Source organism: Berghia stephanieae, chromosome 1 (genome assembly GCF_034508935.2).
Source record: "Berghia stephanieae isolate SIO BIC M18660-M18661 chromosome 1, UCSD_Bste_1.3, whole genome shotgun sequence".
NCBI classification, from domain to species: domain Eukaryota; kingdom Metazoa; phylum Mollusca; class Gastropoda; order Nudibranchia; family Aeolidiidae; genus Berghia; species Berghia stephanieae.
In genome coordinates this window covers 86,489,388-86,504,712 of record NC_088360.1, presented here as the reverse complement: position 1 = coordinate 86,504,712, position 15,325 = coordinate 86,489,388, and the positions used below count along the sequence as shown (strand labels likewise).

Genomic DNA, 15,325 nt, shown 5'->3' with positions numbered 1-15,325 from the left:
ACTCTTGGGTTGAATGGGATAAAGTGCTTAAAATGCTTTGCCCAAAGTCAACGCATAAATTATTTTTTCATATTTTTGGGTTTTTGCTTTTTTCCAATTATTGTCATCCATCAAGTCACTGATCATACTCATCAGAACATTATTTTGTTAGAAGACAAGATTATCCTCTCATAATTCATGTACAAGATTAACTTCGGCTTCATGAACCCTAAAATTTGTTGTAAGACTATTGCTTACTTCAATACATGGAGATGCTCCAATCCTTTTTCTGTTATCATGGGGCACCGGCTTATCTCCAGCTCTTGTAAAGTGTCTTTCACAAAATGAAGATGTTCAAGTGCATCATTCATGATCATACGACAACCATGGAGTTTGACAGATTTTACAAATTGAAGATTTTCTGTGGATAAGAAAAGCAACATTCATGTAATTGCTTGGGTGTGCTGTTTGTCCTAATCCACCTCAATGATTTTTGAGTTATATTAGAAATCACAACCAATGACGGTTAATGAAAAAAATTTATCTTAAAGCAAATAAGAAGGAGAAGAAGAAGAAGAAGAAGAAGAAGAAGAAGAAGAAGAAGAAGAAGAAGAAGAAGAAGAAGAAGAAGAAGAAGAAGACGAAGAAGGAGAAGAAGAAGAAAAAGAGTAGGAGGAGGAGGAGAAGAAGAGTCGCTACTGTAACTTTTAAAAATTTTCTGGAATTGTTTTTTCTTATTTTGATACCTAAGATTTTTAAAAGCTGTTCTTTTACCTCTCTCAAGCTTTTAATGCCATGTGACCGCCATTGAAATAACACTAATTTTATAACATAATCATATACTGAGATAAAAATTTTGTCAAATTTACTCTGAACAATATACCATAAACTTTCTTTCCATCATACACGACTAATTTTTTATCTTTTACTTTCAAATATCTACCTAAATGCTGAAATCCCAATCCAATGACATCAGTAGCTGTGAGGTCAATGTCTTCTAACTTGTACTTGTCAAATTCTGTTGATGGAAGAAGATTGTAGTCCTCTATCTTTCTTGGGGAGTCTTTCCATTTAACAGATCCTCCATTGCGTAAAATCCATTCTGCTGCTGCCCGATCTGGACCAGCAAGACGAACCCTTTCAGGGTCAACCCTTTGAGAGTAAAGAGGTTATATATTATTTCGTGATGCACAACAATTTTGATCAATTTCATATGAAGGATCAATAAAACAAAATAACAACCTTGTTATGAGTATAAATTTGTTTGGAGACAGTTGTATTAAATCATTGAATGTTCAAATGGCATTGCACAGATGAGTGAGATTGTTTACATAATACTATAGTCTCGAAAATAATGTTTGCATAGGAGAAGCAAAATAGATTTAAAATTCGATAGCATTCGGCCACATAACACATTAATAATTATTAAAACACATAAAAAGAAAATGCATTGAGGAGTATGCAAACATATTTTTCTTTCAGAATCTAGCTACCAAACCATTTTTATAACATATAATTCATACAGAGTAATATTTAATTGGGATGGTTCTTTTTACAGAAACTGCATACCAGAATTCAATGATGTAATGATTTCCGTGATAAAACAAAACAAAAAAACTTACTGGTTAAAAGCAACCGATACACCCCAGAAACATCTTCGTTGTGTAATTTGTGATGTAGATATATGTTCTGAATTCAGTAAATTCCTTGGGCAATTGACTTCTTTGGAAGCGTTTTGGAGCACAATAACACCTCTGAGACCATTCTGATGAGATATCAATAATGTGAATAAAAGTAATAAAACATAGGAGAGAGGAGAATCAGAAAAACCTGTTTGAAAGCTTTGTGCACAGAATAGAATATGAATGGCATTGATATATTTTATAATTTATGACTATTTCTAATATAATACAAAACAAAACATAGAAAAAACGAATTTGCAGAAGCCTAGTATAAAAACAAGAAACAAGACTTGAATGACAAGGCCTTAAAGAGTCTATATTAAGGTTTCAGTGTCGCACATTCAAATAATAAATAAATAAAGCAACTTAATTAGTTATATTTTAACGAATTTCTGAAATGTTGGTCAGGCCTGGGCAATTTCATAGTTGCAAAATTACATTTCTATACAATGATCGGATTACTTAGGATCTCTTTTGAGCAATGTAATAATATCCTAGAAAACACTTCTATCTAGCTTTTGTTGTAGGTATGGCATTTTGGTTGCAGAACTAGTCTTAAATTACAGTAAACACAAATAATCTTGTAAAACTTGAAACATTCACATTTTTATTTCAGAGCGATAAATCACCAAGGTTGTTATTGTTTTTAGCGGTTTTACAGCGCTAGCGATACTTTAAGGTCATTTCAGCATAATTGAAATGGAAGATGATAGGGTGAAAGTTGTGGATCTGAGGTAAAGAGCACCAGAATAACATGACTTTAATTCCTTTTTGAGTCTTACAGTCACAGAGAATCACACCTAGAATATGAGGAACATTGCTGCAGTGCATGTTTTATGAGTTTTTGAAATACGCTCAATTTCTTCCAACTCATTAAAAAAAAAAAACGTAGTGTTTTTATGCACTTCCGTTGACGGTGTATCTTAACGGATCGTTTTTATACACCTCCGTCACGCATGCGCATCCCACCCAATTTCATCAGCGATATTGTGTTTCTGTAACTGGACATGGCGAAAGTTATATTGTGACATCTGTAGGATGTTTTTGTTAATAAATTTATATAAAAATAATAATAATTTAAAAAATCGAAATATAAAACCAAATGCTTTATATTTTTTTTATTTACTTTACGTAGTGGCTATTTTTACCGTCCCGTGAAGACGCGGTACTCAGACCTATTTTTACAGCTCCGTGTGATTCAGAACATATGTTGCAAATCCATTCATGGGATTTCTCTTTTCTCTGAACTAAATCAATCACCTTGGCTCAGGCCTCCACATTGAGTACTGCTTTGCCTCAGCCTCAGGAATGTCAACTTCCTGATCCTGATTTAAGACCTGCATTGATAGGTCCTTTTCTGAGGATGAAATTTTGGAGAGGTCTTGGGCCTCACTTGGATCAGCATCCGCTACAATACAGTGCAGAATCATACGAAATTGTAAAAATAGATATGATTACCTTCTGCGTTTACTTTTTAAAATCTAAATTACTATCTAGATAGTAAATTTACATTTGAAAATGAAAGACGTCCCCAGCAATTCGTTACAAGCAGACGGGACAAAGTTCTCTGCATGACATGACGAAACATCATATTGAAGATTGGTAAACTAATCTTTGTAAAATTCCATATACACTACCAAACAAAATAAACCATGCAACTATCTTATCATTAAATTTGTTGGTAATGTCATTGGATTTTATTTGTATACAAAGATTTAAAATCGAAAGTATAACACCATGAGTGATTTTGTTTCAAAAGAGCTCTAAATTCTACACTGTATCGAAAGTAGCTAGAATAATAAAAGATGGCTGCCCCCTATCGAGTGATAAGAAAGGTCAGTTGTTTTGTTTAGTGTCTTCGACTTGTGCTTAAATTTGGCTTTGCCTTTGACTCGTTATTTTCATTTACACTATATTTCTATGTTCTAGACGGTGACGACTTTTACATTTTTCAGCCTTTAAAAACCACGACTGTAGTTTTTTCAGCCATAACTTCTTGACGGTAGGAGTAGGAGAATACGAATAAGACTAAGAAGATAGAATAGACGTCTCTCATTCTAGAAGATAGCAGGCGTTCTTCTGGATTGAATCTCAGTCTCAGTAAATTTTCCAAATTTTAATGAAATTCAAATTTATAAGTTATGGTTTCATGGATGGGTCTTGATCTACCCCTCTTTAGTGACCAGTCATTCTCACCTCTGACTGACTATTTTCACCGTACGGTGAAAATAGAATTTTAGTCTATTTCCACCGTACGGTGATAATAGCCTGACAGACTATTTTCACCGTATGTATTAGCCAATCAGAAGCCAGGATACTAACTGTGACGTAGGTGCCTCTGCATTCAGCAGACCATTAGAATTCGACCCGACATCATTTTCTTCCTGCGTGCAGACCAGTTTAAAAAAAAAAAAGAAAAAGCTTGCCGAGAACAAGGGAGGCCTCCCGAAAGCTCCTCGTTATAGCATTTCTTTCAATTTGTATTTTTCACTTTGGACCTTTTGTCAGACGTTTATTTATTTAATTTGTCATCAAGTTAAAAATTTCCTAATTTGACCATTGTTTTGATTATCGGCCGCCATTTTGATTTGTGAGGTATTGAAAGGCAGTGCAAAGCAGTGCAAAGCAGTCCTTGGGTTTGTTTTGTTTTGTTTTTCCTATTAGGGGTAGTTAAAGGACTAGGTTGTATTTTTTCTTAGGAGCGAATATTTGGCATGATGAGCTTTCGGAAGGCCTCCCAAACAGGCGGGATGGCGGATTCAGAATTGGTTACAGTTACCGATGAAGCTTTGCAATTTCGTGGCGGCGATGGGGTGTCGAACCTGCGACCTTTCTGGTACAACAACACCTGGCCGGGGAGGGCGTGACTCTACTGTATGAGTATGAGCTATTCACAACTCGATAAATAGTGATTTCAATTTCTATGTCTATCTTGAGCCGCTACCCCCGACTTCTTAAGGTCATGGGTTCAACACAGACAAACGCCGCGAAGTTTGTTTTTGTTAACTACCAAGATACCATTATCACTGTACGGTGAAAATAGTGTGTCAGGCTATTATCACCGTACGCTGAAAATCGTCCACCAAAATATTACGGGATGGTGAAAAAAGTCTCCCACACTATTATCACCGTCCGTACGGTGAAAATCGTCTACCAAAACATTACGGAATGGTGAAAAAAGTCTCCCACATATATCACCGCACGGTGAAAATCGTCCACCAAGATATGACCGTACGGTGAAAATAGTCTCCCACACTATTATCACCGTACGGTGAAAATCGTCCACCAAAATATTACGGGATGGTGAAAAAAGTCTCCCACATAAATCACCGTACGGTGAAAATCGTCCACCAAGATATTACCGTACAGTGAAAATACACAGTCTCCCACACTATTATCACCAAGATATTACCGTACGGTGAAAATAGTCTCCCACACTACTATCACCAAGATATTACCGTACGGTGAAAATAGTCGGCCCCACTATTATCACAGTACAGTGAATAATAATAATATACCCTTACCATACGGTGAAAATAGTGTGTCAGGCTATTTTCACCGCAAGATGAAAATCGTCTCCCACACTATTATCACTGTACAATGAATATAGCTTTCCACGCCATTATAATGAATATATGTAGTCTCCCGCACTATTATCACCGTACACTGCCTGAATATAGCCTTCCACACCATTATCACCGTACGGTGAAAATCGTCCACCAAGATATTGCCGTACAGTGAAAATAGTCTCCCACACTATTAACACCGTACAGTGAATATAGCCTGCCACACCGTTATAGTGAATATAGTCTCCCACACTATTATCACCGTACACTGAATATAGCCTTCCACACCATTATCACCATACGGTGAAGGCTATTTTCACCGTAAGATGAAAATCGTCTCCCACACTATTATCACCGTACGATGAATATAGCTTTCTACACAATTATAATGAATATATGTACTCTCTCGCACGATTATCACTGTGCACTGAATATAGCCTTCCACACCATTATCATCGTACGGTGCAAATCGTCCACCAAGATATTGCCGTACGGTGAAAAAAAGTCTCTTACACTATTTTCACCGTACGGTGAAATTCGTCCACCAAAATATTACCACACGGTGATAAAAGTCTCCCACACTATTATCACCGTACGGTAAAAATCGTCCACATAGATATTACTCGTACAGTGAAAAAAGTCTCCCACACTATTATCACCGTATGGTGAAAATCGTCCACCAAAATATTACGGAACAGTGAAAAAAAGTCTCCCAATTTATTATCACCGTACGGTGAAAATCGTCCACAAAGATATTACGGTACGATGAACAAAGTCTCCCACACTATTATCACCGTACACTGAAAATCGTCCACCATAATATTACGGGTGAAAATCACCAAGCTATTACCGTACGGTGAAAATAGCCTCCTACACACGGTCAGGCTATTATCACCGTACGGTGAAAATAGCATGACAGACTATTTTCACCATACGGCGAAAATAGCGGCTTCCAAAAATATATGTGTAGACCTACCTATGTATATGCCATCATATGTAATGTGAGTTTATTAAATTATAAGTATTTTGTTTGGACCTGCTTGCATAATCTTTAAGTTAATTGATTGTAAACCATAAGCCATGGTGTTACAGGTGTTTGTTACTACTTGCCTTTTTAACAGTGGGGTAAATTGGCTTGGTATTTAAGTTAATTTGACCACATAGCTAAGTTAATCGGATAATTCTATTTCCTTTCAGAAACTCCAGCTTCTTAATTGCGGGAAATCGTGGGCCAAGTGTTTTGCTAGCCTCTCACGCTCTTATGGGAAACAAAAGTCTTCATCAGAGGATGGCTCATACAGTGAAAAGGAGGACACAGCCAAGAAAATTGAAAAGCTTCTTGATGAAATCTATTCCCCTCCTGTCAGAGAAACTGAACGAGAATACTACAATACTCATCTGAACCCTGACTGGGAAGGACACAAACAAAGTGTATTTGAATCAAGATTTTATTCCAAAAAGCATGGGATTACTGACGAGTTCAAATCTTGGTTGTACTGGGACATTAACATCAATGATAATTTATTGCTTGAATCTTTGGCAGATAGAAAAGAATACATAAAATTGAAGGAAGATCAACGGTAAGACTAAAATGGGTTTCTTTGTCATTTTGAGAAAAGGCTTAAAATTTACCCAATGATAATAAAGCGCTTCAAATTTTGCTCACCCTAATCACAGTCTTCTACACTTATTTGCGGTTGCGCTAATCACAGGTTTATTCCTATTTTTTAGAAATTATAAACACTTAAAACGTACCTTTTTAACAAATATAATTATAAGATTTGATCATAAGATTCAAGAAATGTTATTGCATAATTTTATTTTTTATATCCCCTATATATTTATTGGTTTTAAACAATCACAACTAATAATTCTACTTATTAATCAGTTTTACTGTATAAATTATGTCCCTGTTGCGTGTGACACATTTTTCATTGTCTTTTTATAATATATATGTTTACTTGTATATATGTATAGACCTGTTGCTAATATTTGTATGCCATGCTTTCACATTTCTTTTTGTTCTCAAATTTTTATTGTAAAGCACATAGAGCCCTCCAACGGGAATATGCACTATTTAAGCATAATTTATTATTATAAATACAGACTGATCCTTCTTCAGAGGGTGTTATGGCAAGGAAAAGAAAGTATAGTTTTTCTGAGCCACCTTTCTCTTAAAGCGAAGGTTTCTCTCTTATGTATAGCATATAATGGACTCTAGTGATTGTTTGCTATCCTCTGAGTAGGAATCTATTCTGTTGCAGAGTTCTTTCTGTCATCTGATTTGAATAACCAGATACCCCATCATAATTGGATGAATGGAGAAACCAGAAAAAGAAAAAATGATATCACAGATCGAACAACTGTACTTTTTAAACTATAAGGACCAACTCACAATTGACAGACTGGTCATTTATACAGATTTAATTTGTATACAGATTTTCCTGAAGACAATGTTGCCAAATTCAGATTTTTTCCCCACATATTTAGATTTCGCTCTCCTTCTCAGTAGTCTTTCTCCATGTTTTCATGGTAATAGTAACAGTGGTAGAAATAGTAATAGTATTAATTTTTGTAGCTTTTACTTTAACAACAAAATGCAGAATTTTACAATACTTTTCAGATACCGTACCGAGCGCACTCAAGCTGTCGGCACAGAATTAGGAGCAGCTCATTTTGTTGTGGCAAGAGGTGGAGCTGTCAAATTTACAAGTAGGGACCTTTGGTTTGCTAAAAATGCTAAAGGGCAGTATAGTTTGCCTAGGATGTATGTGGATGATCTATTTGTCGAAGCAATCGATGTCAGCAACACCAAGCTCACTTATATGGCTTTTGATACTCTAGGTTTGTGGAATATTTTTTTGTTATCATTTTTTATTTTCATATTGTCATAGAAACTATTCACTTTTTTTTTTCAACTAATTAAAGCTTTTTTTTAATAAGCGCCCAGGGGATTAGTCTTTTTTTTTTAAAATAAGCTAAAATTTATAAATGCTTTCTTTTTCATTAGCTTATGTTATTCTTTTTTTTTTAAAATTAATCCCCTAAGAATCAAAAGGTTAATGAGTGGAGTTTATTCCTTTTTTTAAAGATATTTAATGATGAGTAATGATTGCTTACAACACTTTAGACAGAATGCAGGTCAAGCTGTCATATTACACCCAAGTTCATTTTACTACATTGTACCAAGCATTGAGTATAAAATTGCTTTTTAAATATTTTTTGGAGGGGATATATTTTTTTCTTTATATTTATAAACAAAACTGCACCTTCATATTATAATGCTATTCTCTCCTTCTCGATCTTTTAAGATCAATTGGTTAACTCGTTTTAAATGTTTCCTAAACAGGCTAAAAAAAATATCTTTTTTACAGTTTCTTTGTTACGAATATTCAATACTGAAACTGTTTAACACAAATGATTTACATCTTGTTAGTGCTGTTTTAATCATTTTTGGTTTTATCATGATATTATTTTTATCATCATCATCATTGTGGGTGAACAGAGGGGTCAAGAATTAATTTGAACCAGGTTCATCTGTGAGTCATGAGTTCTACCAACAAAGCCATTGGGTACTAAACAGACTGTTCAATAGACCATCAAACTTACCACCATGCTTTTTGCATAGACACCCCAATGTATTTTTATATTATTCAAATTTTATGTAAAGAAAGAAATGTATCGTATTCTGACTGACAAAAGTGCCTTCCCTAAGACATCATACTTCCATGTTAATGAGCACTCTTTTGCATTGGGTTTTATTTCCACCCTTTGATCTTTTTATAAAATAGCAATAAGACCTTGATGACATTTTGTGTGAATTGTTAAGGATTCTTTCTTATGACATTATTTTATTAAATGATTGTATTTATTACTGTTCCAAAAAAAAAAAAAACAAAAAAAAAAACAATAATGATAAAAATGATGACTTACAGTTAACAAAAGAAAAGAAAAGACAATGAATTTTTTTCATTTATTTATTGTGTTTTGTCACTCCAGGTCCACTAAAGCATATACGATTTTTAAGATTCCACAACTGTCCCCATATTGATGATTGGTGTTTGGCAAAGCTTTATCGTTTGAAAGACAGCCTGGAATTCTTGGACCTCAGTAATTGTCCAATAACAGATCATGGTTTGATATCACTACAATGTCTTAAGTGAGTATAGATACTGACATTTTTTTATGTACTGTTTTCCTCATATATTTGGATTTGTTAATGTATGATTATATTATGACATTGTCATTGTTGCTGATATAATTAATTCCTCTTCAGCCATTATTTAGATTTTGATCCCTACCACCACTACTACTACAACCATTACATCATCATCCCTAGCACCACCACAACTACTACAACCACCACTACACCATCATCCCTACCAAAACTACTACAACCACCACTACACCATTATCCCTACCAAAACTACTACAATCACCACCACCACAACTACTACAACCACCACTACTACTACTACTACTACCACCACATCATCATCCCAACCAGCACTACTACTACAACCACCACCATTTCATCATCCATACCATCACTACCACCACTACTACTACAACCACCACCACATCATCATCCCTACCACCACCACTACTACTACAACTACCATATGTTGTAATTCCACTTTCAACTTTTGAAATTCCACCGAGTGGTGTCAGAAATTGCTGCGAAACACATTTTGGATTGCATTTCAGTAAATTTTAATGAAATTCAAATTTATAGGTTATTGTCGCATGGATGGGTCTTGATCTATGCACTGAAAAATTTACTCCTCTACCCCTCTTTTGTGACCAGTTATTCTCACCCCTGATTATTATTATTATTATTATTATTATTATTATTATTATTATTATTATTATTATTATTATTATTATTATTTTTATTATTATTATTTTTATTATTATTATTATTATTATTATCATTATTATTATTAAAGAGTCAGTCCTCAATTTATACAAACAGACCTGCAACATAAACGTGAAATTCCTGCATTTTTGATTGATAGAATTTGTCCTCAATTTCAGAATTTTGACCCAAAATATACAGAATTTCTGTTAGCTGCCTGCTGTGAAGTGTGCTTTATAATCTATGTTTCTATGTATATGCATATATTTTAGTTCTTCATCCGTCAATTCACCCTTTATATATCTGTCTGTGTGTTTACAGAAATCTGAAATGTTTGAAGGTGTCCGACCTGTCCAAGGTAAAGCATTTGGGTCTGATCACAATATTACTTGAAGAAGCCATCCCAGGCTTGACAGTGATAGGTGTGAGTGAGGAAGACCTGAAACCACCAGAGTGGAATCATCGTGGAGAGAGAAGGCTAGTGAGAGCTCTGCTTGGAATGATGGACAAAGAGGAAGACATACCTGATCAGATTGAGATTGGAAACATCCAGAATGAGGAACTTAAGAGATATGCTAGAAAGGTTGATTGATGGTTCGTCTCAAATCAGGAGCCTTCAAAATAACTTGGACACATTAGATTGTAAAAAGAATTAGATAAGGCATCTGATTTATGATGATTCTTTCGATTTGCAGGACCATAGTAGATAGTATATCAGATCTCATCATAATTACAACATTATAGAGCTTCAGTCATATGGAATTTTTCTATCTAGCTAAGCGGCTGTGGAGCAATGCACTCAATTTAGGCTGAAATAATAATATGTATAAGAGTTTTATAGCAACTATTTTTTAAAATCTGATTTCTAAATCATTATTTCAATATGTATAAAGTATTCTTTTACAATACATTTACAGAAAAATTAAGTCCAGGTGTGGTTTAAAGTTATGTGAAGTACAAAAAAAAAAGTTGCAACCACAGCTAGACATGTCCAGGTCGTACATTGGCTTGAGAGAAAATGAAAAAAACTACGATTTAAGAGAACTTGTTTTTTTCAAGAGTGAAAAGCTAGAAGCTGTTGTGTTGTACTATTTTATAGTTTGCCGTTTAATATGGAAAAGAGTTTGATTTAAAAAAAAAAAAAATCTGTTTGGTCCGATTCTTTATTCGAGTAGGTACAGAAAACTGATTTTTCAAACCCAACAATGCTCAATTTAGTCACTTTTGCTTAAAAGAGTTTGCAATTTTGAGCATTTTGATACCAATATCATACATGTATCTCAATTTTTAAGGAAGATATGGTCATTTGAAAATTTGACAATTTCGTCGTCGCGACACCCTGCTTCAGCACCCAACTTCGGGGCTTCGTATAAAAAAAAGTATCGGGCTCACAATGACAAAATTTCAACTGCTTAGAGTCTCATAGAAATTAAACAACTCCAATTTTTTTCAGAACTCTAGCTCTTTATTTAATTACATTTTAAGCGCCACGAAAACGCAAAAAATGCATATTTCCCATAAATCGCCAAGGGAGACAAAAAATGTGTCTGTCGAGGCAGCCTCTGGTCGGCACGCCATTTTGCTCTCACTGACTGGGCTGTGCAACTCGTGTTTATTTACCAAAGTTAAATGCTGGGCGAATGCGGGCGATACTGATAATCGGTACGGCATCTCCATATTTTAAGAGAAAAATGGATGAGCTTTCCAGTAATGTAAAAATAGTCTGCTGAAATTTTGTGGAAATGAGTTTAATCTTCCTTTTTTTGAGAAATTTTTAAAATAAAATCGGTTCCCCTAAATAAACCAACAGTTATTTGGTATCGATCGAAACGTCAAGATCTTGTGCACATTTTAAACCAATTACTGATCCGATACTACCCATGGCCCGAATTCTCCAAGCTCTTCAAGATGACAGATTGCGAAAAATTCGTTTTTTCCATCAGCGGGCGAGCCGATTAGTGACTTGTTTCAAAACCCACTTAAATTATCTTTTTTAAAAAAGCAGATAAATCATTTAGACACCATTTTAAAGGGATTTGAATAAGCTTTCGATTGATATAAATTTTATCCTTGTCATTTTGATATTTAATGGAATACAACGAAGTAAAATTGATGTAAAACATCGAAAATTGTCCGCCAGAGCGCATTAGCGGCAGTTTGCCGTACCTAATTCGAGGTCTATTTTCATATGTTCAAGCAGCTGATATCATTTTAAAGGGTCGTTTAAGCACTTTAAAACAAGTCTATTTATAGCTCATTATCGTCAGCTGGCTTCAAGTTCAAGATATCAGATTATGAAGATGACCATCCTCGAAGTCCATAAATTTTCATCAACACATTTTGACTTCCTACCTTCTTTCTTCACCCAAAGTCTCATCAAACAAAATAAACATAAAGTCACGTTCAAAATAAAGATTTTAAAACAATTTCCGGTTTGATATAGGTTTTATTATTAAAATGTGTCGTGGATTCTTTTGAAGATTTTGAGTTGAAGTTGGGTAAGTTTCACCGCTGTCAGCAAATCTTCACTGGGCTAGGGGTACCTAGTTTTGTTTATTCATTTTTTAATTGTTTTGCGAAGAAAAGAATGCTGCCAAAATTAGCAAGGAAATTTATAAGGTAGTTTGATTGAAAACTTAATTTTTAACATATTTTATGCAATTTCCAGATACAACTTGGATACTCATCATTATATTTTATTTGAGCTATGTTCAGGATTGACACAATGACAGTGATTTACTTTAGGTTGAGTTTTTGTTTTTTGTAAACAACAACTTATGACGCAAATTTATTCATAACACTGCAACTTCTTTTGCTGTAAATTTCATTTTTGAAATAAAAGAATTGTAAGCTTAATCGTAACCATTGTATACGTTTTAAGTGAGTTCAGGATGCGATATAAAAGAGAAAATAGAATTTAAGATTGAACCAATTTATTAAGTCAATAATTAATTTTTTTTCAGATTGTTTACTGTTGTGCAAGTTGTGCAAGAATTTGTAATGAGGCAAACTTAAAGCAGAGTAGCATAGTACAGCAGTTATTTTATTTACCTATCTCTTTTGCTCATTTAAGTCAACCTTTATGTTTTTTTTAATTTTAAATATCTGCAGCAACTTTGAAATGCACTCTTCCTCTCCCACTCTCTCTGTGCACCCCACCTCTTCTAAATTATATTTTAAAAGGGGAGGGAGGGGGTCATTAAAAACACTTTTGTCATCTCAATTCTTAACCCCTCCCTATTCTCTCTCCCCACCACTATCTCAGCTTGACTTATAAAGTTTAAATCTCGGTTTACATTTCATCTCAATTCAGTCCATGCTGCCTTTAACTTTAAGCAGTCATCAGGAGGAGCCTTAGGCGAGCTTAATGCCAAAGTGTGCTTGAGTTCAAAATAGACATAATCCAAAGATTTCCATGAATGAAATTTCATTAATTATTTACCCGAGTTAGTCATGATCGCGCAACACCACATGATGTTGCTGTATTATTCATCATTAACCACCGCTAAAGACAGTTTTTGCCACCTGTTTAAGAGATTGCAATCATCTCCAAATCAAGATAAGGCTAATGGAGAGAGTTGAGGAAGCAGTTAGAGACGTTGAGAGAGAATGGAGGTTTAGTTTTAAATGGTATGAATCCCTGTCTTGTGTGTTAAAAATATATTTTTTGTAAAACTGAATCAGACCCATTTTTATTATTCTTCCAATTTTTGCGTAAAAAATTGCTTGAGTCAAATTTCTCCCTTTTTATTCTTTGCGAAAAGACTTGATGTTTCTATAATTTGGGTACTGCTGAATATCGAAATTCACAGAAACCTACATAAATCCACTCCAATGGGGAGTGAACAAGGGACTATGGGAGGTGGGGAGTGAACCCAGAACTGTGTGAGGTGGACACCAAGGGGGAGTGAACCAGTGGCTATAGGATCAGGGCACGAGTTGGGATTGAACTGGAGACTGGGAGATGGGCACCAGTGAGGATTGAACCAGATAATATGGGAGGTGGGCACCAGTGGGGAGTGAACCAGAGACTATGGGAGGTGGGCACCAGTGGGGAGTGAACCCTATAAAAGATAAGACACCAATAGAGTCTAGACCTGGGAAAATTGAGATATGGACACCAGTGAAAAGTAATTCCTTTTAGGTAAAAGTAATTCCATCCCGAGATGGGCACCAGTGGGGAACGAGCCCAGGACTATGGATGTTGAATTGATTACAGGATGTAGACATATTGTTCCAGGTTTAGTCCTCACTCCTGGTATCCGCTCCAGATATCTCGAGTTCACTCTCCACTGGATGTCTTCTTCCATATCACTGAGTTCAGTCCCCAGTAGGATCTACATCTCACAGTCCCAGGTTTATTCCCCACTTGTGTCCAACTTCCCTTGTACCGGATTCACTCCCCACTGGTATCCACCACTCATAGCACTGGATTCACTCACTCTTCACTGGAATCCATCTCTCTGAGTCCACAGTCCCAGGTTCACTCCCCGCTTTTGTCTACCCAAGGTATTACGGGTAACTCTCCACTGGGTGTCTTCTTCTTCAGCATTGTCCACGTCTCACAGTCCCTAGTTCACTCAGGCACCACTTGTAACTCATCTTGTGTACATTCCAGATTATTGTCCACCTTCCACAGTCCCAGGTTCATTACCCACATCTCCGTGTACTGGGTTCGTTCCCTACTGGTGTGCACTTCCAATAGTCCCAGGTTCACTCCCACTGGTGTCAACCTCAGATAGTCTCATGTTCATTCTCCACTGGGTGTCCTCTTCCTAAACCTTGACTTCACTCCCCATTGGTGTCCACCCTTCAAAGTCCCGAGTTCAGCCCTCCTACTAGTAGGAATTTTTTTTAACATCCTGTATACTGATGGAAACTACCTGGTTTTCCCTATGACCTCACTTGGAGGCCAACTGCAAATTCACTTTCTTTCCTCCAGTTCAACAGAATTGAAATAAATACGGATGTTAAGAAGAAAATGCTTTTTTACCCATTTACAGAGAATATTGGAATTCAAGCAAGACCTACTAAACTCAAAGTAAAACTTGACAATAGTTCATGAAACAATGAGATACAGCCTGTCCACTTAAATTGACTGGCAAAAATATTCATTCATCTTCTGATATCTAAATTCAACAGCCAACAGCCATTGGCTTAGATTCTCCAAATCTGATTGCTTTATTCTTTTGATTTGCTATATAGCAATTTCACTGTGACCAAAATTGAGCATTTCACTG

At 35.4% G+C, this 15,325-nt stretch overlaps 2 protein-coding genes across 2 annotated transcripts in view; one reads left to right on the top strand and one right to left on the bottom strand.

The window, feature by feature from the left end:
* The window catches only part of LOC144960194 (ATP synthase subunit s, mitochondrial-like), a 4,598-nt gene extending 1,205 nt beyond the window's left edge, over positions 1–3,393 (bottom strand). Inside the window, exons 1-4 of the mRNA XM_078893229.1 lie at positions 3,172–3,393; positions 1,602–1,744; positions 923–1,131; positions 238–400 (exon numbers count right to left, since the gene is read on the bottom strand). Coding sequence (XP_078749355.1) covers positions 238–400; positions 923–1,131; positions 1,602–1,744; positions 3,172–3,252 — 596 coding nt within the window. The 5' untranslated portion in view covers positions 3,253–3,393. The remainder of the gene's footprint in view (positions 1–237; positions 401–922; positions 1,132–1,601; positions 1,745–3,171) is intronic.
* Positions 3,357–12,947, top strand: LOC144960166 (distal membrane-arm assembly complex protein 2-like). The gene is made up of 5 exons (XM_078893184.1): positions 3,357–3,496; positions 6,425–6,807; positions 7,851–8,071; positions 9,227–9,386; positions 10,407–12,947. The coding sequence occupies exons 1-5, from the start codon at positions 3,467–3,469 to the stop codon at positions 10,675–10,677; spliced, it is 1,065 nt and encodes a 354-aa protein (XP_078749310.1). The 5' UTR covers positions 3,357–3,466; the 3' UTR covers positions 10,678–12,947.
* The last annotated feature ends 2,378 nt before the right edge of the window (positions 12,948–15,325 follow it).